General features: G+C 46.3%; 2 protein-coding genes across 2 annotated transcripts; both read right to left on the reverse strand.

The window, feature by feature from the left end:
* Positions 1 to 486: 486 nt before the first annotated feature.
* On the reverse strand, positions 487 to 2,228 carry LOC142566663 (uncharacterized). The gene is made up of 2 exons (XM_075677497.1): positions 1,299 to 2,228; positions 487 to 1,199 (listed from the first exon to the last, which is right to left on the reverse strand). The coding sequence occupies exons 1-2, from the start codon at positions 2,079 to 2,081 to the stop codon at positions 561 to 563; spliced, it is 1,422 nt and encodes a 473-aa protein (XP_075533612.1). The 5' UTR covers positions 2,082 to 2,228; the 3' UTR covers positions 487 to 560.
* A 14,243-nt stretch (positions 2,229 to 16,471) lies between these two features.
* Positions 16,472 to 18,303, reverse strand: LOC142566672 (uncharacterized). Its single transcript, XM_075677507.1, has 2 exons — positions 17,382 to 18,303; positions 16,472 to 17,282 (listed from the first exon to the last, which is right to left on the reverse strand). The coding sequence occupies exons 1-2, from the start codon at positions 18,162 to 18,164 to the stop codon at positions 16,644 to 16,646; spliced, it is 1,422 nt and encodes a 473-aa protein (XP_075533622.1). The 5' UTR covers positions 18,165 to 18,303; the 3' UTR covers positions 16,472 to 16,643.
* Positions 18,304 to 27,678: the final 9,375 nt, after the last annotated feature.

The following is a 27,678-nucleotide window of genomic DNA, read 5'->3' on the forward strand; positions in this document are numbered from 1 at the left end:
AGGAAAACGAGAAAAGCGCGCAGCAGACGATAGGTGCGTCTGTTGTAAGTGAATGAAGGCCTTTCCTCGTAAATCTTGTCTACTTCACTTTTATTGCAGCAAAAACATCATGAAGGACAGTAGGGTGAAAAGTATAGCATTAAACTCAGGAATGCGTCCGGAGATGTGGTGCAGAGCACCGGAGAATGGTTTTTCTAGCTTTAAACTTTGAGCGATTAAACTTTGAGTCCCTTGTTCATCCCACACTGGAAACCCGACGCCCAATCGTCCATAGATTAGGTTCAAACTGAATTTCAGGGCAGATGTAGTTGAGTCATGGACGGAAGTTTTTTGAAAAGACAGCATTTCATTCAGCCTTGACGCGGTCGCCGTCACCAACCGTACGTAACCTAAAGTTGCCACCGGGTTCTTTTTCATGAGGTTAGGTTTCTGCCCTTTGTGTTTTTCTTCTTTCTTCTGACCTTACATTTCGACAGTCTTCCACTCCTCTTTTAACGACACTAATCCCACCTACACCACTGGCCTCACCACTGCTGCTGTAGGATATTTCGAATGTAACACTACATCCGAGAGGCTGGAGCTCCGGCAGCAAGACTGGCGGAGTATTCTGAGCCTTGGGGTTGCACTATGGTCACCTGATCGAAAGCGAATGGGGGGGCGCCTTGTGGACCTTGTGGGACCATAACGACTGGATTTGCGTTGCCAGTGGCATTCGGCGCGAAGACGCCAGCGTCGGCCTTTTGTCCTGGCTGCATCAGCTCCGGACGGCTTTCCTGCACTCCGAACGTAATCCCTTGAAGGCACTGCAGTACTTCTAGCCTTCTTTTCCTCGTATATGTCTCTTTCGCTTGTAGTTCTTCCCGCTCTCTCTTCAATCCATGCAAAGTAGCAAGTGTCGAAGCGATGCTCTCGTCTAGTTCCGATATCCGTGACCGAATAGCGTCCTCTTGCTGGTACTGGAGCGTTAGATTGTTCACTAGGTTTTGAAGTGGACTGGTCACAAGTGTGGTGTTTGTTGACGGCGTTGAGGATGGATGAGGATTAGAGATGAAGGCTGACGTAGGGGCTTGCGACATCATCACGGGCGGTTCAGAGCTGGAAATTCCCGCTGACGTCGGGGCTTGCGCGTTTGGTGTCGGAAGTCCCACCATGTTCTCCATGCTAGGATCCATCATACTGGTTAGATGAACCGGATCATTCTGTAAAGGAAGCGATGATCCATTGTTTGAGACAGCACGAGACGATGTCGCGTCATTCATAAATGCTTTAGTAGACATGGAAGTTACTGTGCTTTGTACCGGCATTTCAAGCAGAAAAGTAGGCTTAGAGATGACTGCTGACGTCTGGGCTTGTGCTTTTGGTGTTGGATGCCCCACAACGTTCCCTATGCCATGATTCATGATGCTTGTTAGAGGAACTGGTGTCGTCTCGGAAGTAAGGGACGATCCATCGCTGTAGGCCATTGCAGAAAACTGCGATACCCCAGTAAATGCAGAAGTAGTCGCGGAAGTCTTACTTCTCACTCCTGGAGTTTCGAAGAGCTGCACAGAAGGTGGCTGCGCTGGCGGCTCTCGCACAGCAGGCGCCGCGCTGCCCACTTCCAGTTTCGGCTTACGTTTTTTGCCCTCTGATGCCTTGGAATGCGACACGGTTCGATTCGGGGGTAGCGGTGGCTGCATCGGTGTAGGCGGTAGTACAGAGACCGAAGTCATGCTTACTTGTGGTTGCGGCTCCTTGTCTAGTTGTTCTGACTCGACACACGTCAACGATGACGGTACTGACGGCGCAGCCGGTGGGGATCCGACAGTGTCAACCGTCAAGCTTGTGCTCGCATCCGAAAGTCTGCCGCGTTGAGCAGGCGGCTGCGCTTCAGTGACGCTGAATGGCTGCTTCGTTAACCTCCGGCCCCTCTTGCCTGTCTCTGGCCGCTGTTTCTGAGCCTGTAGCATCCACTTATTCAATTGAGTCTGTGCCTTGATAGAAGACGGAAAGTTCACAACCGTTTCCATGGCTCCCAATGGGTAGGCGTTCTTGCCTGGAGCCACGCGACGGACCGGAACTTTGTCGGCGAGTCGTTTCATTATCGGGCTTGCTGTCACGGCACAGCTTGGTCGTCGCTTTCCTATTCGTCTTTGGAAGTCCAGCGTCGGCGTTCGAATAAACTTCGTCGTCTTCTACTCCCCACCGCACGTGCTCACGTGGAGCTGTCGCACGCACGTCGTTGCCAATTACCCATTCTTGATAAGTTGATGATGATAATATGTATTTATCATCATCAACTTATGAAAAACATGGGCAATCGACAAACTTAAAGAAGGACTTAAACGTGAAATAAATGAAAATATGTAGTCAATAATGCGCATCTATTTCATAATAGAAACAACCGAAGGGGTACAGTGGCTACAATTATAAACGTTCATGCTTTGTGCGTCCTTCCCTACTTGGATCATCGTCATCGCCATTGATATCAACATTCGCGGTAAATTTAACTACATGGAAGCACCCCACAGGGAACAAAACTGTCTGGTTCTTGTTCAGCCAAGCAGAGTGAACATCACCACTCCGATCTGTGTTGCAGTGCCTACATTGTCACAGACGCCTTTTGTCGATCGATTTGGAACAGGCAGCAAATATGTCTGTTTGAAGAAAAAATCGGTCTATTTTCGTCATGTTGCGAAGAGAGTGAGAGAGAAGTGGTTCTTTATGAAGAAGTTAGCACTGCCTTCTGCAGCTCTTGAGGGAGCACGGCTCAGTGCCAAGTGGGAAAAGGACGATGAGGGAAATGACATACCTCGTGAGTGAAAGAGAAGAAATGTTCAAACCCTTCCTTATGCTAAGCCTTTCTACTTAGTCAACGGGTGGGTTGCACTGGAGCTGTGAACAATGCCATAACGACTAAACTGAGTTTCTTTAGAAACGCCACCCTAGAATATGCTAATAAGATGCAACGCTAGCGGAAATAATTTGCAGGCGTGTGCAAAAATAGTAGCGCCTCCCTCAACTCGATCACTTTGTGACATCTTTGCTGCTGGTGAAAAATTGCAGTCATAAAGTGAATGAAGCGGGGGAGTTCCATTACTTTAGCGCACAAGGCTAGACGATACAATTCGCGCGCTTCTCCACAACGTGCTTCAATAACCCACAGTGATGACCAAACGAAATAAGGAAATAAGAAATGAACAAATAAAACCAGACTGGTATCAAGAAAACAAAAGTTTCCAAGCCGATCAGAAAACCTATATATATGCAAGAGGCGTTTGTGAAAACCTAAGCACTTCGACATGGACTAGAGGGGTGACGTTTGCTTTGCTTTACTGAAGCACGGAGAGCTTACAAGACACTATATATTGTTGCTAAACTAGTATTTTAGCTGTTCTTACAACGCTCTGACGCGAGTGGAGCGCCTTCAAACATGCATACAAACGTTGTCATCTAGTGCGTTGCGCATCTTACGCTCGTTCGAAGCCAGAGCTAGATGGGCGTTTCATAAGGACCGAAGACGCATATCGAGATGCACCGTCATGCACCGAGATGCATGACGCGCTGGAGGAAAGAGCGCGGTCGCTCATTACCAGTGCGATAAACTAGTACAGTATGTGACGAGCTTTGCGTATGAGACCGTTGCGATTCGTGGCGCTAAGCGGTGATGTCACGTGAGCTTTCTTTCAGTTATATGGACACTCCAGCTGCATTTCTACCGTCGGCGTCGCCGTGAGGCTCCGTATAAAGTCCAGGGGCGATAAAATCGTCGCCGCGCGCCGTATGCAGTATGTGCGTGTGAAATCGTGCGAGGGCAAGCCGGCGATCGCGACTCAACCTCGCTCACCCAACGGAGGAAAGCAAGGCGGAAGCGCGCCGCCTTCCGTCGCGCGCAAGACTTCGGGGGAGGGGAGGGAGTGAGGCGCGTTCTGCTACCGGCGGCCCGGGCTGCTGCGCGCGCCCGGCTGGGCTGCTATATGTTGAAAGCCATTTGTGACGGGTACATATTCGCGTTGCGCTGTCTTTACGGCGTAGTTCGTGTTGATGCGAGCAGCAGCACGAAGGTCAATTCGCTCGCTGCCGCTGCCGCGTTTCGTCACTGCAGCGTCTTGACGAGTTTTCGCGGTCATCGAGTGAGATGTGTTCATGTTTGCTTGTAAAACCATGCTTGTTAATTTATTTATAGTCGGATACAACTCAAGTCTGCAGTGAAGCCCCGCCCACGCCCATATAACTGCCAGCCACTGTTCGTCCACGAGGCTGCAAATAGTTCGTACTTTAAACTTTCCCTGTTACCTAAATAAGGCGATAACCACAAAAATAAAATTATAAGCGTGTAATTTTGTACGTTTTCACTCGTCTATTATAGCAGAACACTGGAAGCCTAATTCTTCATTGAATTGAAATCAAACGCTTGCTTCGCTGCAACTATTTACTGTCAAGTTTCACTTCAGTTGGCATTGAAGTTTCATGAGTAAAACGGGCTCAGCAGTGAATTGAACTGTACCATACACGTGGACTTTTGAAGAGTGAAATGCTCAGAGTTCGTACACTTTGTCCATGTCTGTTGCACACGTCACCGCTTCTGCCTATGAAAAGGCTCTTCAAGAACAGCAGGCGCTCCAGAGGAATCAAGTATGACGCCATTTTGAAAACGTCGCATGACGACGACTTCTTTTCCTTCTGTGATTGGCTGACGGAGTAACAACCTCGCGCGGTCCGTGTGCCTTGGTTGCCAACTTCAGTTTTATCCTACTATAGTATGCCTATGTTTACAAGTTTATGCGGCCAATAAAACTGCCATCCTTACTTCTTATAGCTGTCCACTAATTTGCTATCGCAATCGATGCTTCACTTTTCGGGCAAAACTGCGACGATTTTTTGTGTGGCTTTTTCTGAAGCGTTAGCTTTCTCAGCTCGTTTCTTAGTTTCGTGCCGTTGGCGCCGTCCGTAGCGAGAGAGAGGAGCGAGAGAGAGCACGCGATACCACGTTGCTATTCTAGGGACCATAGCATTGCCCAGTTTCGTGACGTTGGTCGCAGGCGCACATCTTGACAGCACGCCAAAAGGTGCTTCCATTGGTTGAAGCGTCCGCTACCACCAATGAGAGAGGACACTTCGGTCACGGTGGTGCAAGGCGCGGTTCCCTTAAACACCACTAGACGTGCTTGCCGTCAGGGCATCACGAGTGAAGGAAACCAGTTACCCAGAATGGGCATGACCCATTCACAAAGGTAAACCCACGAATAAGCCAAGCCATTGCGGCCACAGTGTCGTGGAACGTTTTAAGACAACAACAGCAATGCCATTGAGAAGGCAGGACTCTCAGATCGCCAAGCGATGAAGCGAGCTCGACATGAAGAGCGGAAATGCCCAGCCCGCCAGAACAATCCTGCTTTGCGTGCCGCGGAGCCAGCAGCATGGCGACAGAAGCGAGATGACTTATTGGTTCGAGCCGCAGAAGCAGAGGCACAGCGGCATAGACGCAACGACTCTACAGCATACAGTGGCCACTTGACCAACATAAGAGTGGCCACTCGAGCCGTTTAGCGGCCGAGCTCGAGTTTACTCGATTCCGGTAGGTGGCCCTGTTTGTTTTCCGATGAGGTGGCGGGGGCCATGACTACGGCTGCGGCTATAGCTAGCAGCTTGACAGGTGGCATGACCCAACACGCGCGAAGACCAGCTGGTTCTTCATTCTATAGAGACTCGATCCGTTTCCCGTCGCCGGGCTCGCTGCGTCGTTACTGTGTTAAATTCGCCCCGAGGATCGTTGTGGGGTTCTTGTGCCAGCGTCTGATACTATACTGCTTCGTGGCCCTTTCATGGTAAGGCCGCAGGCAGTTCTTTTGCGTGCTGCTAAAGAGTTATTTTCTTTGTATTTCGTTGTGTCACTGTTAGCCGCGCCAACAAGTGACGGAGGTGTGGGGGGTGGTTGGGCGTGGCACGGTGGCCTTGAAGTCATGAACAGCTGCTGCCCGTGCGCAACGTTGCATTTCATATTGCATTCTTTTGAAGAGTGAAGCTCTTAGGCGACCGTTCCTGCGTTGAACGTGGGCGTGCTCCGGCGTACCTCGTAACCTAGCGAACGAACACATCGAAAGATGAAAAGAGTGAACGTGGAGTGCAGCGGGGCATGAAATGCGACGATAATGAAGCGAGCGCGAGGAGGAAAGTGGAGGAGGAGGCTATACAGTGAAAGGAGGCGGAGAGCGGAGGAGAAGAGTATGGCGAAAGTGTGAGGAGGAAAGCAAAGTGCTGCATAAGACAACGAGATGGCGCCATAGTATTAGAGTGCAGCTCTTAAGGCCTAACTACACATTGCCGGCGCGTGAAAGATCGTGCCCGCGCGCCTTGCGTTTGTCGCGCCTCGCGAACAGTGGCGGTTGGAAACTTCAAGACGCGCGCCAGCGCACGTCCACTTGGCTCGCATTTTCGCCTTGGTAGACATACGCGTAGTTTCGTATTTTTGTGAGGCAGCCAGAGCACTGATACTTGTATGCAGAAGATACGGTTTTAGAATAGCGTCTGTCGCCTTACGTGCACTAAACGCTAGTACCTTTGCGAGACGTTTTGGTGTGCGTCCCTTGAAGACTTTAACGTGCGGGAACGCAAACGCCAGGAAGCTTTATTGAGCGTGATGTTAAAATCTAATTTCGCTCAGAGAGAACATGCAGCAGCCGTAGAACCTACCTTCCTGATCTAGTGGCAGAGCATGATGGAACACGCACACGATGAACAAACTCCACCAGCGCCGGCACAAAAATTTTGACCTCGTAATTTGCGCAGGGGAAGTGCATTCGCAGCTTGTTGCTCTGGTCTCTACGAGGGTTTGCGGTCATAATCACGTTGTGTGATCACAGTCACAAATTGTGTTCTCTCTTATTTTCTCGGGCATCATATTACAGACATGAGCGGAAGCAGCATATTACTGCATCTTTGGTAAACATTTCTTAGTCCACAACATGGGGGAAATTGCGCCTGAACTGTTCCAAAAAGCGTACTTCGTCCACAGGCGGTATTTGCTGCTGCTGTTGTCGTTGTTTAGAACAAGGCTGCTTTAAGCCCCCGCGATTATAATTGAATTTGGCCATTTCAATGCAGACCCGTCAGTGTTTGTGTTCCTGCTGACAACGCGGGTGGGTGGCCTAGGTGGGAACCTGACGGGTGCTGACCGGGTGGTCATCTATGACCCAGACTGGAACCCGAGCACAGACACACAGGCCCGAGAGCGTGCGTGGTGCATTGGCCAGCGCCAGGATGTCACCATCTACCGCCTGCTCACGGCTGGCACCATTGAAGAGAAGATATAGCACAGGTATTATGCATTTGGCCTTCACCCTTTAAGGACGAGACAAATAAATATACAGAAAACTTTATTTTTTATCTAAATGTGCAAAACACATCAAGAATAAGCATAATCAACAAAACTAAAAAATACATGTGTTGGATTTTTTTTTTCAGCTACAGAGAGAAGCCCCAGGCAGGAAACTGGACGTGGGCTTCACCCCAAACGAACTCAGGTTTCATTTAGTATTTGTACGGGCAGCCCTCGTCATATGTGAACTACGGGTGTGCATGCAGTTTGCTTTACATCAGGTGTGTGACACCACTGCTCCCGGACATGTCTCCCCTGAGCTTGCTTTGAAAAGAAAGCGAGTTGCATGCCAAACTTCATCCCATGTTTCTGCTTCAAACCAACAAATGACGCTTGCTGCCTGTCATTCAGTGTTTGCCGAAGACATTTTGCCAGACACTTCGAACTCAATACTGAGACTAGGGAAGATAAATTTTTTCCGGTAGAGCATCCGCCTAGCGTGCAAGAGGACCGTGGTTCGAATCCCGGTGCCGCGCAATTTCCCACCGGATTAAACAAAAATCCACGTGTTGATAAAATTACATAAGCAGGCCTGGAGTGCGGCCTGATCCCGGTGACCAGAACCGGTAACGCACTCCCTCACAGGAGTAGGATTGGCCACCCAACCTAGACCTAAGGAAGGAACGGAAGAAACTGGTACATAAGAAGCCGATCAATGAGTTAGCGGTAAGAGAGAAAATAGAGGAATTGCGGATCAAGATACAGAACAGGTATTCGGCTTTAACTCAGGAAGAAAATCTTAGTGTTGAAGCAATGAACGACAATCTTATGGGCATCATGAAGGAATGTGCAATAGAAGTCGGTGGTAACTTCGTTAGGCAAGATACCAGTAAGCTATCGCAAGAGACGAAAGATCTGATTAAGAAACGCCAATGTATCAAAGCCTCTAATCCTACAGCTAGAATAGAACTGGCAGAACTTTCGAAGTTAATCAACAAGCGCAAGACAGCTGACATAAGGAAGTATAATATGGATAGAATTGAACATGCTCTCAGGAACGGAGGAAGCCTAAAAGCAGTGAAGACGAAACTAGGAATTGGCAAGAATAAGATGTATGCGTTAAGAGACAAAGCCGGCAATATCATTACTAATATGGATGAGATAGTTCAAGTGGCTGAGGAGTTCTGTAGAGATTTATACAGTACCAGTGGCACCCAGGACCCTAACGGAAGAGAGAATAGTCTGGAGGAATTCGAAATCCCACAGGTAACGCCGGAAGAAGTAAAGAAAGCCTTGGGAGCTCTGCAAAGGGGGAAGGCAGCTGGGGAAGATCAGGTAACAGCAGATTTGTTGAAGGATGGTGGGCAGATTGTTCTAGAGAAACTGGCCACCCTGTATACGCAATGCCTCATGACTTCGAGTGTACCGGAATCTTGGAAAAACGCTAACATAATCCTAATCCATAAGAAAGGGGACGCCAAAGACTTGAAAAATTATAGACCGATCAGCTTACTGTCCGTTGCCTACAAAGTATCTACTAAGGTAATTGCAAATAGAATCAGGAACACCTTAGACTTCCGTCAACCAAAAGACCAGGCAGGATTTCGTAAAGGCTACTCAACAATAGACCATATTCACACTATCAATGAGGTGATATAGAAATGTGCGGAATGTAACCGACCCTTATATATAGCTTTCATTGATTACGAGAAAGCGTTTGATTGTCGAAACTTCAGCAGTAGTGGAGGCATTACGGAATCAGGGTGTAGACAATCGAGCCGTATGTAATAATACTGAGAGATATGTATAGCGGCTCCACAGCCACCGTAGTCCTCCATACAGAAAGCAACAAAATCCCAATAAAGAAAGGCGTCAAGCAGGAAGATACGTTCTCTCCAATCTTATTCACAGCGTGTTTTTAGAGGAGGCATTCAGAGACCCGCATTGGGAAGAATTGGGGATAAGTGTTAATGCAGAATACCTTAGTAACTTGCGATTCGCTGATGACATTGCCTTGCTTAGTAACTCAGGGGACCAAATGTAATGCATGCTCACTGACCTGGAAAGGCAAAGCAGAAGGGTGGGTCTAAAAATTAACCTGCAGAAAACTAAAGTAATGTTTAGCAGTCTCGGAAGAGAACAGCAGTTTACGATAAGTAGCGAGGCACTGGAAGTGGTAAGGGAATACATCTACTTAGGGCAGGTAGTGACCGCGGATCCGGATCATGAGACTGAAATAATCAGAAGAATAAGAATGGGTTGGGGTGCGTTTGGCAGGCATTCTCAGATCATGAACAGCAGGTTGCCATTATCCCTCCAAAGAAAAGTGTATAGCAGCTGTGTCCTACCAGTACTCACCTACGGGGCAGAAACCTGGAGGCTTACGAAAAGGGTTCTACTTAAATTGAGGACGACGCAACGAGCTATGGAAAGAAGAATGATGGGTGTAACGTTATGGGATAAGAAAAGGGGGAGATTGGGTCAGGGAACAAACGCGAGTTAATGACATCTTGGTTGAAATCAAGAAAAAGATACGGGAGGGGGGGGGGGGGCATGGGCAGGACATGCAATGAGGAGGGAGAATAACCGATGGTCATTAAGGGTTACGGACTGGATTCCAAGAGGAGGCAACCGTAGCAGGGGGCGGCAGAAAGTTAGGTGGGCGGATGCGATTAAGAAGTTTGCAGGGACAACATGGGCACAATTAGCACATGACCGGGGTAGTTGGAGAAGTATGGGAGAGGCCTTTGCCCTGTGGTCGGCGTAGCCAGGCTGATGATGATGATGATGATGATGATGATAATAATAATTCAGAGCGAAAAAATAAGTGCGCTTGTTGATCTTCTCTGAAGCAGAAATACCACCACTATTTGATGGGGACTCCGCTTATTCGCCTTCGGAATGAGCTTCCGCTAACCATGCCGCTCACCTTTTCGTCGTAGAAGCTTCAGTATATTCTAGCAACTTGCAAACACGCAATAACAGAGACCTGTATCTCCTCATTGCACAAGCTGACGGCTACAGATGACTGTTTTTCATTCTGCATGCTTTATTTGTTGCGCGCTCTCTGCCGCAAGTACCAGACGATATGCGCCGCTGAGAACCATTGTACTGAACGCAGAGCCATCTTTGGGTCATGATGCGGAGAAGTGGCGGACTGCGCTCCAGATGGGTGGGTCGGCATTACCTTTCCTTCCTCCATGGTTGGCGCACTTACTGCTCTAGCTACCATAAATCCTGTTGTTGCTATGCGAATGCGTCTCGTCAGGCCTGCGAGCGCGGGAACAGCAAAACGATTCCAGAAATCGGACGTGCTATGCGCTCATAATTAACGTTTGAGGTGAGTTGAAAGAAAGCGAAAGCTCATTTCAATAGTTACTGGCAATCAACGTAAGAAGGTAGCCATCAGGAGAATTCACACAGAATCGGGAGCCATGGGTGCTGCCATATTGGACAACGCTATTTCTTCGCGTGCGTAAACATGAGATATGTGTGCTCGAGCCGCGATTCGACGCGTACGATCTGTCCTGCACCATCTGCGCATCGTCTTGCACAGCTGGCTCGTCGTCGTCCCTCGGCGTAACTGCGCGAACATACTCGTGTCGCTGCTCATGCGTTCGTCGTCTTCCACAGCTGGCTCCGGTGCCGCTCATCCTGCATGCCAGCATTCCCACACTGCCCCTCGCGCTCTTGCCACTGCTCGCGCCTTCGTCGCCGCTAAGCGTTCCCTTAGAGCCCCTCCCTCTGCGAAGGCGCCGACAGCACTGGCCCACTGCCAGACGGTGCGGTGATTTCAGTCTAGTTCATTCCCTCGATATATCGCGAAACGAAAACACGTATACAGCTGCGCTCAAATTTCGCATCAGGGAATAATCGTCAAACTGTTTTTTTTTTATCAAGTTCAGCAATGAGTGGTGACACTAGATAACAGCGACGCGGCAACTTCCGTGACACTTACCTTGTCCGAGCTGCGAGACACGTTCGAAACAATGACGAAATGTGAAAAGAAAGAAAAACGAAATGTTTCATTAAAAATGCGGCCGATGAACGCATGCCGTGCGTTGCCGGGGGATTTATGTTCATCTATTCAGGAAGGCTGCGCGCAGCCGCTTTTGAAAAAGGATGGTGCACCAGTTCTGAAAAGGAAAAATGGGGCGCTATAACGTAAAGCTATTCCAAACTTTTCTATTCCAATTCTGCAATCAGCCCTCCGCGATTGGTCAAAAATTTTTTGAACCACCCCCACTTCGCCTCTCTGTCACTCGACGTCACGAAAACCGCGATAGCTCCCCATCTGATATGACGTGTACACACTGATTATGCATGATTTGACCGAACAAGAGAAAAACAGTTATTTCTAATTCGATGCCTTTTTGCCGTTAGCCCTCTGCTATTGGTCAAAAGTTTTCGGGCTGCGCCCACTTCACCTGCCTGTCACGCGGCGTCACAAAACCGCGAAAGCTCAACGCGTCAAAGTGACGTGTACGCGTTCAAGATGCATTAATATGCCGAACAAAACTGAATTTTCTTCTGAATAGCCGCAGGCTGCCCCGTTCCGAAAGGAATAAAAGATGGCTGCCGCCGATCACTCAGACTCTGGCTGCTCGCACCTGCCGGAGAGCATGGGTTTATTTGCGTATAATAAAACTTTCTGCGTGGCCGTGTAACGTTTTCCAGCACTTTCCGCACGTTTGCGACCTCGTTCTGCCAACTCTTCTTTGCTGAGGATCCGTTTTAGCGTCATTCTTAAGCTTCCGTTGCACACCGCCGCGATTTTAGACAAGTCACCGCAAGCTAAGTAAGGAAAAGCGGACCAATCGCAGACGTCGGCACCACCCTCTTCATCCGGTTATCGATTTTCAGTGCAGTGCCTCGGCCCCATCGAATCCCTCTCCACTTGAGCGTGCTGCTCGCCTCTTGTCAGCCAATTAGATAAGACAAGCCGCTCAGTGTAGGCAATGTTATTCGTTTTTCAAGCAAACAAAAGTGCCCGCTTATGGACGAGGACAGCCTTTGATAGGTCTGTTGAGACAACCCTGCGGATCACCGCCCGATGCTTGCGTCGGCGGTTACGCAAATTTGACGTCAGGAGATTGGAATAAGAACATATTGGACTAGCTTTATGTTATAGGGCCCATGACTATTTCTAAAGCCACGCACGTGCAATATTTGCAGTATGGAAATAATGCGCGCTCTCTCAACCCCTGTACCATGCTATGTGCGCTCAAGCGTTGTTAGCTGTTTTGCATTGGGCTGAAGATGCGTGTTTTCATGCTTTAATTTTGTATGGAGTCCTTACCGCAGAAAGTTTCTTCTTTTTTATAACAGTGCTTTCTTGACTGCCATTCTTTTTGATGACATACTTTAATATCCAGAGACAGTCGCTGTGTTAGATAATAAAAATATGCACTGCGCGAAGGAGCAAAAGCTTTGAAGGCTCCACTATTTCTTGCCTTCTGCCTTTGTCACTCTTCATATGCATATTTCAAGAATCTCCACTTTTTCCTCAAAATACTCTCCACAGCCAAGGGACATCAAGTGTATTCAAGGGCAAATTTCCAGGTATCAGGAGACGATTGCAAGGCTTCGAAAACAGCAGGTGAAGACCCCCAGCACAGTCGAAGGCCTTAACAGGCTGTGATGTAAATATCTTGCAGCTGTTTAATAAAGGACTCACTGGATTGCACATAGAGACGATAATGTTGGCGCGTGCTCAACTGTTTATGCAGCTCGACCAGGGCAGGCTTCAGAGCTGGTTGTACACTTGCCACTTTGTTTTGGCACGCAAGTACTCACATAATTTTGTTACCTTAATTCACACTCCTTCGTAGAAGTAATAAAAGAAACAGCGTCATATTTATTCCTCATAAAAAAAAACCCCATCCTGAGTAAATTAATTGCTGGCTTGTTTGTGTAGTTTATTGAATTATCTCGATATTCGTGTGTGTTTATTATGCTTATGTAAATGTTTGTTGCTACCACGCCATTATTTTCCGAGTATTCTCTCTTAATTGCATTTTCCCGTTTTCAGGGGTCTGCCACTTTTCTTACGATTTTTCTACCAAGAATTCTTCTCTGCTATTTCCGTGTTCTTTGCTGTCCAGAAAGCTGTATGTTATTGGAGGAACACGCTAATATCATTCATTACTATACTCACTTTCGGGTGAATTATTAGAAGTACAATATCGCAAACGATAAAGTTGTATTTCCTCATTAACATGATTGTTGCGCTAAGTTACTGCTTGAAACGTAACGAATATGAGTTTTTTTATCAAGTTCAGCAATGAGTGGTGACACTAGATAACAGCGACGCGGCAACTTCCGTGACACTTACCTTGTCCGAGCTGCGAGACACGTTCGAAACAATGACGAAATGTGAAAAGAAAGAAAAACGAAATGTTTCATTAAAAATGCGGCCGATGAACGCATGCCGTGCGTTGCCGGGGGATTTATGTTCATCTATTCAGGAAGGCTGCGCGCAGCCGCTTTTGAAAAAGGATGGTGCACCAGTTCTGAAAAGGAAAAATGGGGCGCTATAACGTAAAGCTATTCCAAACTTTTCTATTCCAATTCTGAAATCAGCCCTCCGCGATTGGTCAAAAATTTTTTGAACCACCCCCACTTCGCCTCTCTGTCACTCGACGTCACGAAAACCGCGATAGCTCCCCATCTGATATGACGTGTACACACTGATTATGCATGATTTGACCGAACAAGAGAAAAACAGTTATTTCTAATTCGATGCCTTTTTGCCGTTAGCCCTCTGCTATTGGTCAAAAGTTTTCGGGCTGCGCCCACTTCACCTGCCTGTCACGCGGCGTCACAAAACCGCGAAAGCTCAACGCGTCAAAGTGACGTGTACGCGTTCAAGATGCATTAATATGCCGAACAAAACTGAATTTTCTTCTGAATAGCCGCAGGCTGCCCCGTTCCGAAAGGAATAAAAGATGGCTGCCGCCGATCACTCAGACTCTGGCTGCTCGCACCTGCCGGAGAGCATGGGTTTATTTGCGTATAATAAAACTTTCTGCGTGGCCGTGTAACGTTTTCCAGCACTTTCCGCACGTTTGCGACCTCGTTCTGCCAACTCTTCTTTGCTGAGGATCCGTTTTAGCGTCATTCTTAAGCTTCCGTTGCACACCGCCGCGATTTTAGACAAGTCACCGCAAGCTAAGTAAGGAAAAGCGGACCAATCGCAGACGTCGGCACCACCCTCTTCATCCGGTTATCGATTTTCAGTGCAGTGCCTCGGCCCCATCGAATCGGAATACGGCATCCGCGGCCGGGTCGATCCTGCGAACCTTGCGCTCAGCAGCGCAATGCGAATGGGCTGTAAAGCCACCAAGCTAAAGCAACAGTTGCAGCGTGTACGAAACTGTTGCATGGACGCCGTTTAAGTAAGTTAATTAATGGTTAGCTACTTAAACTAAATCTAGCGAAGGGGAGGAGGTGGCTTCACGTCATGAGTGCATAAAATAAAAAGCAATTATGTCCAATTGAACGCCGCTGAGCGGTCCTTCAGATTATGAACTGCAGTTTTTCTTCGCGCACACAAGGAGCGCGCGAAAAAAGAAAAGCTGGCAGATCCCACGCCCTGTGAGAATAGATGTTGCGCGAAGCAGTGTGCAGGGAACCTACCAAAATAACGAAACGACCACGAGAGCACCAAGGCGTAGGCGGCTCTTTCATGACCTACATGACACGCATGTCATGACATTCATGAGGTCAAATGATGAATGTCATGACCTATCATTTATGTTCGTCATGCACTCGTCATACTATGCCAATTATGGGACATACGAAGGCAGACGTAGGCGGCTGTTTCATGACCTACATGACACGCCTGTCATATTAATGTCATCACCTATAATTTATGTTCGTCACGCACTCTTGTCTTACTATGCCAATTTTGGTACATACCTATTAAAGGGGCCCTGAACCACCCCTCGGGCTGGGTGAAGTAACATAGTCCGCGGGTAGCATACGCTGTTGTAAACATCTCAACCAAGTTCTGCTGTCGTACGCGATCCGTGGAGCTCGCAAGCGGAGCGCGAAGTCACCTTTCTCTCAAACGCTCTCTTTTTAAGAACCTCATGATCCTCGCTCTTTTCTGTGTGCTATATTTCGTCATAAAGCACACTCCAATACGCGGCTGCTATTGGTCGCTGCGCTCGGCAACACCGCGGCCGCCGCGAGGTGCCGCCACGAGTCCAGTGGCTAAGCGCACTGCGGCTCTCTGAGGACAGCCGCGTTTGGCTTACGTTTAGAGCGGCGTAGGCACCAAATCGGAAATTGCCACGGTGACGTCACCACCGTAACCTTCGCAGTGCAAGGCATTAGAGGAGGAAGGGGAGCACAGCTGAAGCCGTGTTTGGTTGCAGATAACTCCGCTTATGCTGAACGCATTGAAGTACTTTTTGCGGCAAAGTGGTTCTGAAATAGCCTATCTTCACTTCAAATGTCTTTCTCCACTTCGATAAGAAGTGGTTCAGGGCCCCATTAACGAAACGACCATGAGAGCACCATGACGTAGGCCACTGGATAGATAGATACTGTCAAAGTCAAGATACTGTCAAAGATACTGTCATGCTTGTCATTTGATAGATAGATAGATAGATAGATAGATAGATAGATAGATAGATAGATAGATAGATAGATAGATAGATAGATAGATAGATAGATAGATAGATAGATAGATAGATAGATAGATAGATAGATAGATAGATAGATTCAATACGACTGAAGTAACCAAATGATGCTAATAGCATTAAAATATGAGAGTGGAAAGGAAAACGAGAAAAGCGCGCAGCAGACGATAGGTGCGTCTGTTGTAAGTGAATGAAGGCCTTTCCTCGTAAATCTTGTCTACTTCACTTTTATTGCAGCAAAAACATCATGAAGGACAGTAGGGTGAAAAGTATAGCATTAAACTCAGGAATGCGTCCGGAGATGTGGTGCAGAGCACCGGAGAATGGTTTTTCTAGCTTTAAACTTTGAGCGATTAAACTTTGAGTCCCTTGTTCATCCCACACTGGAAACCCGATGCCCAATCGTCCATAGATTAGGTTCAAACTGAATTTCAGGGCAGATGTAGTTGAGTCATGGACGGAAGTTTTTTGAAAAGACAGCATTTCATTCAGCCTTGACGCGGTCGCCGTCACCAACCGTACCTAACCTATAGTTGCCACCGAGTTCTTTTTCATGAGGTTAGGTTTCTGCCCTTTGTGCTTTTCTTCTTTCTTCTGACCTTACATTTCGACAGTCTTCCACTCCTCTTTTAACGACACTACTCCCACCTACACCACTGGCCTCACCACTGCTGCTGTAGGATATTTCGAATGTAACACTACATCCGAGAGGCTGGAGCTCCGGCAGCAAGACTGGCGGAGTATTCTGAGCCTTGGGGTTGCACTATGGTCACCTGATCGAAAGCGAATGGGGGGGCGCCTTGTGGACCTTGTGGGACCATAACGACTGGATTTGCGTTGCCAGTGGCATTCGGCGCGAAGACGCCAGCGTCGGCCTTTTGTCCTGGCAGCATCAGCTCCGGACGGCTTTCCTGCACTCCGAACGTTATCCCTTGAAGGCACTGCAGTACTTCTAGCCTTCTTTTCCTCGTATATGTCTCTTTCGCTTGTAGTTCTTCCCGCTCTCTCTTCAATCCATGCAAAGTAGCAAGTGTCGAAGCGATGCTCTCGTCTAGTTCCGATATCCGTGACCGAATAGCGTCCTCTTGCTGGTACTGGAGCGTTAGATTGTTCACTAGGTTTTGAAGTGGACTGGTCACAAGTGTGGTGTTGGTTGACGGCGTTGAGGATGGATGAGGATTAGAGATGAAGGCTGACGTAGGGGCTTGCGTCATCATCACGGGCGGTTCAGAGCTGGAAATTACCGCTGACGTCGGGGCTTGCGCGTTTGGTGTCGGAAGTCCCACCATGTTCTCCATGCTAGGATCCATCATACTGGTTAGATGAACCGGATCATTCTGTAAAGGAAGCGATGATCCATTGTTTGAGACAGCACGAGACGATGTCGCATCATTCATAAATGCTTTAGTAGACATGGAAGTTACTGTGCTTTGTACCGGCATTTCAAGCAGAAAAGTAGGCTTAGAGATGACTGCTGACGTCTCGGCTTGTGCTTTTGGTGTTGGATGCCCCAAAACGTTCCCTATGTCATGATTCATGATGCTTGTTAGAGGAACTGGTGTCGTCTCGGAAGTAAGGGACGATCCATCGCTGTAGGCCATTGCAGAAAACTGCGATATCCCAGTAAATGCAGAAGTAGTCGCGGAAGTCTTACTTCTCACTCCTGGAGTTTCGAAGAGCTGCACAGAAGGTGGCTGCGCTGGCGGCTCTCGCACAGCAGGCGCCGCGCTGCCCACTTCCAGTTTCGGCTTACGTTTTTTGCCCTCTGATGCCTTGGAATGCGACACGGTTCGATTCGGGGGTAGCGGTGGCTGCATCGGTGTAGGCGGTAGTACAGAGACCGAAGTCATGCTTACTTGTGGTTGCGGCTCCTTGTCTAGTTGTTCTGACTCGACACACGTCAACGATGACGGTACTGACGGCGGAGCCGGTGGGGATCCGACAGTGCCAACCGTGAAGCTTGTGCTCGCATCCGAAAGTCTGCCGCGTTGAGCAGGCGGCTGCGCTTCAGTGACGCTGAATAGCTGCTTCGTTAACCTCCGGCCCCTCTTGCCTGTCTCTGGCCGCTGTTTCTGAGCCTGTAGCATCCACTTATTCAATTGAGTCTGTGCCTTGATAGACGACGGAAAGTTCACAACCGTTTCCATGGCTCCCAATGGGTAGGCGTTCTTGCCTGGAGCCACGCGACGGACCGGAACTTTGTCGGCGAGTCGTTTCATTATCGGGCTTGCTGTCACGGCACAGCTTGGTCGTCGCTTTCCTATTCGTCTTTGGAAGTCCAGCGTCGGCGTTCGAATAAACTTCGTCGTTTTCTACTCCCCACCGCACGTGCTCACGTGGAGCTCTCGCACGCACGTCGTTGCCAATTACCCATTCTTGATAAGTTGATGATGATAATATGTATTTATCATCATCAACTTATGAAAAAAATGGGCAATCGACAAACTTAAAGAAGGACTTAAACGTGAAATAAATGAAAATATGTAGTCAATAATGCGCATCTATTTCATAATAGAAACAACCGAAGTGGTACAGTGGCTACAATTATAAACGTTCATGCTTTGTGCGTCCTTCCCTACTTGGATCATCGTCATCGCCATTGATATCAACATTCGCGGTAAATTTAACTACATGGAAGCACCCCACAGGGAACAAAACTGTCTGGTTCTTGTTCAGCCAAGCAAAGTGAACATCACCACTCCGATATGTGTTGCAGTTCCTACATTGTCACAGACGCCTTTTGCCGATCGATTTGGAACAGGCAGCAAATATGTCTGTTTGAAGAAAAAATCGGTCTATTTTCGTCATGTTGCGAAGAGAGTGAGAGAGAAGTGGTTCTTTATGAAGAAGTTAGCACTGCCTTCTGCAGCTCTTGAGGGAGCACGGCTCAGTGCCAAGTGGCAAAAGGACGATGAGGGAAATGACATACCTCGTGAGTGAAAGAGAAGAAATGTTCAAATCCTTCCTTATGCTAAGCCTTTCTATTTAGTCAACGGGTGGGTTGCACTGGAGCTGTGAACGATGCCATAACGACTAAACTGAGGTTCTTTAGAAACGCCACCCTAGAATATACTAATAAGATGCAACGCTAGCGGAAATAATTAGCAGGCGTGTGCAAAAATAGTAGCGCCTCCCCCAACTCGATCACTTTGCGACATCTTTGCTGCTGGTGAAAAATTGCAGTCATAAAGTGAATCAAGCCGGGGAGTTCCATTACTTTAGCGCACAAGGCTAGATGATACAATTCGCACGCTTCTCCACAACGTGCTTCAATAACCCACAGTGATCACCAAACGAAATAAGGAAATAAGAAATGAACAAATAAAAGCAGACTGGAATCAAGAAAACAAAAGTTTTCAAGCCGATCAGAAAGCCTATATATATGCAAGAGGTGTTTGTGAAAACCTAAGCACTTCGACATGGACTAGAGGGGTGACGTTTGCTTTGCTTTACTGAAGCACCGAGAGCTTACAAGACACTATTGTTGCTAAACTAGTATTTTAACTGTTGTTACAACGCTCAGACGCGAGTGGAGCGCCTTCAAACATGCATACAAACGTTGTCATCTAGTGCGTTGCGCATCTTACGCTCGTTCGAAGCCAGAGCTAGATGGGCGTTTCATAAGGACCGAAGACGCATATCGAGATGCACCGTCATGCACCGAGATGCATGACGCGCTGGAGGAAAGAGCGCGGTCGCTCATTACCAGTGCGATAAACTAGTACCGTATGTGACGAGCTTTGCGTATGAGACCGTTGCGATTCGTGGCGCTTGGCGGTGATGTCACGTGAGCTTTCTTTAAGTTATATGGACACTCCAGGTGCATTTCTACCGTCGGCGTCGCTCACCCAACGGAGGAAAGCAAGGCGGAAGCGCGCCGCCTTCCGTCGCGCGCAAGACTTCGGGGGAGGGAAGGGAGTGAGGCGCGTTCTGCTACCGGCGGCCCGGGCTGCTGCGCGCGCCCGGCTGGGATGCTATATGTTGAAAGCCATTTGTGACGGGTACATATCCGCGTTGCGCTGTCTTTACGGCGTAGTTCGTGTTGATGCGAGCAGCAGCACGAAGGTCAATTCGCTCGCTGCCGCTGCCGCGTTTCGTCACTGCAGCGTCTTGACGAGTTTTCGCGGTCATCGAGTGAGATGTGTTCATGTTTGCTTGTAAAACCATGCTTGTTAATTTATTTATAGTCGGATACAACTCAAGTCTGCTGTGAAGCCCCACCCACACCCTCATAACTGCCAGCCACTGTTCGTCCACGAGGCTGCAAACAGTTCGTACTTCAAACTTTCCCTGTTACCTAAATAAGGCGATAACCACAAAAATAAAATTATAAGCGTGTAATTTTGTACGTTTTCACTCGTCTATTATAGCAGAACACTGGAAGCCTAATTCTTCATTGAATTGAAATCAAACGCTTGCTTCGCTGCAACTATTTACTGTCAAGTTTCACTTCAGCTGGCATTGAAGTTTCATGAGTAAAACGGGCTCAGCAGTGAATTGAACTGTACCGTACACGTGGACTTTTGAAGAGTGAAATGCTCAGAGTTCGCACACTTTGTCCATGTCTGTTGCACACCTCACCGCTTCTGCCTATGAAAACACTTCCATAAAATAGTCTATACACTGCACGTAAGTCGCATATTATGTTCGCGGGATGCTGGCGGGTCAACCAACTTTCATGGCACTCAGCGCACTACATAGAAGGATCGCTTTGTAGCATGCGTATGTTCCCAAGGAGATGCTGCTAGTCTTTTTCTCTTTCTTTCTTTTTAGTCCTTTTTTTCTACATCCCAGTGACTGCCTTCACCAAGGACGTATACATAGCGCGTACAGGCGCGTTCTCGGCGGATATGCATAATGGACGCCCTGACCCGAATCAGGGTTCCGCAACCTTAGTGTTTTCACAGCGACGCCTCCTACCACGCGCAGGTGAGCAGGCGTAAGGAAACAAATTGAGGTTGTCTCTGAGAAGTGCGCGTTGACCGTAAAAAATACTTGATAGGCAAGTCTACGCAGCCTCTTGGTAGCATGCGACCCGAAATATCGTTCGCCTGAGAACATATGGCAGGAACAGAGGTGCATACCGATGAGGCAACCTTTAAAATTAGAGGTGCATGAATACTCGAGGTTTTGAATACGAATCAACAGTTTGGCGTTATTCTATCCTTACTTTATCCGCAAATTTTGTATTGAGTGTTTCCGACTACGCTTACGCTCGCATGCAGCAGGTCAAGCCTTTGTGACGGATGGATGCTATGGTTATGGGCTGGCTTGATTTCATGAAGTTTATACACTCTAAATAAACGAGTGACAACGAGAAGAGAAACTGAGGGGCTTACTTGTTTTTTTTTTCCCTTTACAGTCCTACAAAGCAAAGAGACAATAAAGGTGGGGAAAGCATATAGGGGAAATTACCAGTTATCTTTAATTGAAATGTAGAAATAATTAGGAAAGGGAAAACTGAAAGTGGACGAAATGGCAACTTGGTCGCAGGTGAGAACCGAACCCATGTCTCTGGCACTATACACGCAGTGCTTTATACCGTTGAGCTACCACAGCGGCTGTCCTCATCCTGTAAGCTCTCTTGGATATTCACGTATGTGAATTTACGCCTGTGACCGGCAGCCAGTGTCCCTCACGGCCTTGATTGTGTTCTCGCTGATCACATAGCTTTGCATAGGTCACATGACTTTGGCAGTATTGATGCCATCAGGTATCATACGAGGCTTTACTGGCCGGTTGCCTGCTCCTGTAAGTGCACGTACTACGTGACGCCAACGGTTCAAAGAATGTTTCACATCCACGCTGGACAACACTACCAGGGTTAATCTTGTACACCTACACAAACCAAAAAAAAAAGTTGACGCGAGGACGGCCGCAGTGGTTGCCTGATGGCATAAAACATCGCGCGCTTAATGTGAAATTGTGCGCTCGGCTCCCGCCTGTGGAAAGTTGTCTTTCCGTTCGTTTTTCATTTCCCGCTTTCACTTATTATTTTTACATTTCAATTAAATTACTTCCCTAGTGCCTTCCCTGGCTTTATTGTCTGTTTGCTTTGAGCCAAATCAGCTAGGAAAGTTTAACTGTTCCTGCAACAACTACTCTGCGTGAAAGTGTTTTTTGTTTTTTTTGTTTTTGCGAACTCGCGAAAATTTCATCTACTCGTGCAGATTTTCTTTATTTCTCTACTGTCGTTGCTGAGATAACATAAATAGTTGCAACCTTTCAAGTGCTTTGGCGCGTGCGGGCTGCTCAGTTAAGCGCACTTTAAATTAGCTCAGGTTGCAATAGCCACCGCTGCTTTGAAGAACATTAATCAGCTTTCACTCGTTTTTCCACGTGCGTCTTTCCCTACCTGTTAGGACAGGGAGAAGTATCCATTAATATTATGCAAAATATCGCTTAGGCAAGTCCATGGGATACGGGTGCCTTATTCGCTCAGCTCCTATTCCTTCTTCTCCTTCTTCTTCTTCTTCTCCTCCTTCTTCTTCTTCTTCTCCTCCTTCTTCTTCTTCTTCTTCTTCTTCTTCTTCTTCTTCTTCTTCTTCTTCTTCTTCTAAACTTAGTAGGGCCTCTCTTTCTTCTGTTTCTTTTTTCGTCTGGTGCTGGTGGACTACTACCTAAGAGTCGCCGTTCGTTCTTTGGAATGGTCCTCCGCGTGGATTAATTCGTGCTAACGGGCTCAGTGCGTTGACAAGCCTCAGAACACCACATGAACACCGCGACTAAATGCAAATGTATGTGTGTAACTCGCAGCAATATTCCTCCGACGAACTATAACCTTAATGATACTCCCCTAGAGGTCGTAACCTCCTATAAATACCTAGGCGTCCACATAACCTCGTCACTTTCCTGGTCGTTGCACATCGACAACGAAATTAACAATACCAATCGCATGCTAGGTTATCTTCGCCGAAGCTTTTCTTCTGCTCCTACATCATTAAAATTAATCCTATACAAAATGCTTATTAGGAGTAAAATGGAGTACGCCTCATCCATCTGGGACCCGCACCTCGAAACCCTTATTCAATCACTTGAACTAATCCGAAAGAATGACGCACGTTTCATTCATAGCAATTTACAGCCGCACGTCAAGCGTAACTGCCATGAAAAACTCTTTGCGGCTTGCTCCTCTCTCAGCCCGGCGTAAGTGCTTTCGCCTTGCTTCATTGCATAAACTATATTTCCACAATTTCTACCTGCGCGATAATCTCATATCCTACCTACATTTCCACACCCGCCGTGGTTGCTTAGTGGCTATGGTGTTGGGCTGCTAAGCACGAGGTCGCGGGATCGAATCCCGGCCACAGCGGCCGCATTTCGATGGGGGCGAAATGCGAGAAACACCCGTGTACTTAGATTTAGGTGCACGTTAAAGAACCCCAGGTGGTCGAAATTGCCGGAGTCCCCCACTACGGCGTACCTCATAATCAGAAAGTGGTTTTGGGACGGAAATCCCCATAATTTAATTTTTTTTACATTTCCTCTCGCACTGATCATAGCCATAAGGTTGGAATCATTCAATGCCGCACCAGAACCTATAACGAATCATTTATTCATAGGACCTCTCAGGAATGGAATCACCTTCCCGGCACAGTTGTCGCAATCAAGGACAACTCAAAGTTTCGTTCGGCCTTATCAGACATCATCACTCCCGGATACAATTGACTAATCAATTTTGCTGTAATAACTAACCATTTCTTGCGGCTTTGTTATTTACTTCTGTATGTTTTTTTTACCCAGTCCCCTCTGTAATACTTCGGTCTTGAGGGTACAATAAAATAAAATAACAATTATTTATGACAGGAGAGCACGTACTGTACTAAAAAGCATATAAGCGAAACCTATGATATGCCTTATCGGCGGGTTTTTTATTTATTTATTTATTTATTTATTTATTTATTTATTTATTTATTTGGTTGAAAATGCACGATTTTCGTCATGGAGCAGACGAAAAGCGACGCCTATACGGTCACCTGACTAGGCCTCGAGCACCACAATATATGTTGCTAGATCAAGAAACTACCACAAACAAGAGCAACTAGTAACGCTAGTAGCAAGGTAACAGGAGATCAAAAAAATGGATAACAATAAGTAGGTACTACTTGAAAACAGGTACATGGTATATACCCATGGAACAGAGGAAATTGAGTAACAGAAAAAGAAATCAAGACACTGTTACTGTAAACACAACACAACACAACACAACACATACACACAAACACACACACACACAAACATATATATATATATATATATATATATATATATATATATATATATATATATATATATATATATATATATATACAAACTATGCACAATCAAGAAAATGTCTTCGATTGCTTTCTGACAGATGAAATTGAGGAACATTGCGTATCAATGTTATACATGCAGATGAGTATTTAGCAGATGAGGAATTTGCCATTTTAACATCTGCTGTCCATAGTTAGTCTTAGTTTTTGGTTTAGTAAAAATTGAATGTTCAAAGTCATAATTCCGAATGCTGTTAGTATAGGTACCAAGAAATTGTTCGCATTCAATGGACTATTCTGTAAGTTCGGAAAGACAGTGGCTATACACTTCAGGAATGCTATGATTATGTTCTGATGAAAATTAATAAGAAACGTGTTCATGGTAACATAAGTTATGAATAAAACGAAGAGCTTTTCTGCATAAGGTGAAGGTTGTTCAGATTGGTCGTAGATGTACCTCCGCAAACAAGAACGCAGTAGTGCAGGGGAGTGAATTAGAGAAAAGTGGAGTTGTCGTTTCAAGCCTTCGGGTAACAAGGTCCGAAATCTATTAAGCATGCATATTGATTTGGCTATATTTCGTACAACACATTCTATATGCGGTGTCCATCGTAGGTGTTCATGGAATTGTACTCATCCGAACTTATGTATATTGCGATACGTCTTCTAAAACTTGAGACTTCAATGAAATTGAACAGAATGAAACAACTCTTTTTAATAGCATGGAATATTATTAACTTCGTTGTGGTAACATTTAGATTTAGCTGATTAGTATTTAACTATTCTGCTAAGAGGAAGCTTTACCTCGAGCCCAACTCCGACGCGGCCTATTCAAGTACATGTAAAACGCAAAATCGTTTTCCTGAGATAACCCCTGGACCAATTTTAATGAAATTTGTTGCATTTGAGAGAGAAAAGTAAATTCTAGCGACTGTTCGGAGCGGAATTTAGATTTAGGGCTTGAATTTTGTTAAAACAATATTCAAACATTCAACCGCTTGAAAAAAATAAAAGCACGAAGTTTACAAATTCATAGCTCTGCATCAAGAATAGATATCGCGGTTCTGTAAATGGTATACTTGAGATCATTCAAAGCGCACAAATTCGATATGTCATTTTACATCTTACGTGAATTAGTTACGCTGGTTACAAGGGTTCTACAAAAGCTGTATTTCATATTACAATTTTTTTTCTATATTCATATGTAACATATCAATTTTGTACGCTTTAGATGTACTATTAGATGCAATTGACAGAATTGTATTATCATTCTTCGTTGTTGAGTTACAGAGTTGTAAAGTCGATAGTTTCATTTTTTGAGAATTTTAGATTTTTGCCAATTTTTAATAAAAAATTGACGACATTACTTAAACATTCGAAACCAACAGTCACTAGGTTTTAAGTTTTCCTTTTAAATGAATCAAACTTCGTCAAATTTGGTGCAGTAGTTGCCAAAAAAAGGAATTCTCCTTTTACATGTATTTAGATAGGAGCACCCGAGCTAAAGCTTCCTCTTAAGTAGTGCAGCCACGTGTTTGCAGGATCTATGAGGCGAGGTAAACTAGGAGAAGAAAACACTCGTACCATCTACATAGAGGACTATTTCTAGGCATCTGAGGAATAAAAACAGTATCATTAATACAAATAAGAAACAGAATAGGCCCTAAAGTTGATCCTTATGGAACGCCACGTTTAATGGAATGCAGGTCGGACTTCACATTATTAATCAGAACGGACTGACTTGGGTTAGATACATGGCTCTATATCAAGTTGCATGTCGTACCTCTTATTCCATACTCCGGTAACTTAACAAAAAGAATTTCATGTTTATGAGTCGAATGATTTCTTGAAGTCTAAGAAAATGCCGGCAGTGTATAATTGGTTTTGTGTAGTAGATAATAACTTTCCCCATTATTAAGCAGTGCACTTTCTGCTGACTTGCCTTTTGGAACCCATTTTGGTGCTCTGATAACAAGTTATGCTTATACAGGTAATTTACTGGCCTGTAGCTGATCACTTTTTCTACGATTTTTTGAAAACCACGGACGTATAGATATGGATCGACAATTGTTAATGTTATTAATGGAACCACCCTTATGCAAGACAGTAATTAATTGTTCCAGTTTTCGTGTTCTCAAAAATACTCACGCAGACAGTATAGAATTAGTTATGTCACAAAATACCTCCTTTATCAAATCGGAGACTTCTTTAATTGGTAGAGCCTTGATACTATCGAAGCCGGCCGAGCAGCTATTCTTCGGCTCACGTATGATGCTGAGGATTTCTGAGGAAGTCGGATGAAGAAAGGAAGCACTGCGCATATTGAATTCCATATACTGGTTGGAATTTTTTTTTTCTCTTTTTTACTACCAGGGAAATCAAACTCCCCTGATGTCACAAAATGTCGGTTAATCTCTTTAGCGATGCTCAAGCTTCCCGAAGAACGTATTTTGTGGCGTGGCAGTTTAATGTGCGGCAAGACAGGCCGCGTTTAAGCGCCTAGCTATCGTTAGCTCATGATATGGTACACAGCGAGAGAGATAAACTATTTCTTAACGACTCTCATCGTCGCTGTCCAGCTCGGTCTCCGGTCTCGATGCCGAGTCCATTTGTCCAGTCCGTTTGTTCGAGTCCACACCCACTGAAATGTTTTATGTGGGCCACCAGCAGTGGCCACAGTGTAGGGCGCACTTGTGCTGAAGCGGCCCAGCCCTTCCAGTAAGAGAGGGTGGGGTGTTTGAGCGAGTTAGAAAGTGTGAAGAGCGTGATCTGGGGCATTCCCAGTGCGTGTGGGTATTTGCCACATAAGTGATGCAGTCGCTTGCCAGGTCTATTCTCGATGTGGTGTTGGATAGCATCGTTCGGCAGTGTGTCCGTGCTTGGTGAATTAGTAGAGCGTCCTATCTTATGAGTATTTGCGATGGCGATGGTAAGAGGAGTGAGCCTGTTTTAATCGTTTATACTTTCTTCGGCAGTAGCCAACAATAACAACAATCAACTACCGCTGACGGCGAAAAATCATGTCGTTGAGAAGAAACTTTACTATTTTTCATGATAAGACTTTAAATCGTATAAAGGGGGGAAAATATGAAAGAAGAGGGGAAGCACTTTGTAGCAAGTGGCAATGAACGTTGTAGCCCTTATGGGAACCAAAAAAGAAAAAAAGAAAGGGAAATCTTTTTCAGTGAGAAGTGCTTCTGGGTGCAATCTTTCTTCCACTCGCGAAATGAGTCAAGTAAGGAAGTCCGTTTCCGAAGACAAATGTTGGAAAACCGAGAAACCCTGAGCGCCGAATGCTCGACTACCCAACAGAAAACGACGTACAGAGTCCCGCTTAGGTGTTCTAGATCTAGGCTGCGCACAACAACGCATCCTTCAGCTTTTTCGCCACGCGTTCGCCTCAAAATACGCGTTCTGTTCTGTGCAAGTTTCATGAAACTGAAGAAAGCAGCAAAAAGGGGAAACAAAATACTAGTCT

This window comes from Dermacentor variabilis, chromosome 1 (genome assembly GCF_050947875.1).
Source record: "Dermacentor variabilis isolate Ectoservices chromosome 1, ASM5094787v1, whole genome shotgun sequence".
In the NCBI taxonomy this organism is placed as follows: Eukaryota; Metazoa; Arthropoda; class Arachnida; order Ixodida; family Ixodidae; genus Dermacentor; species Dermacentor variabilis.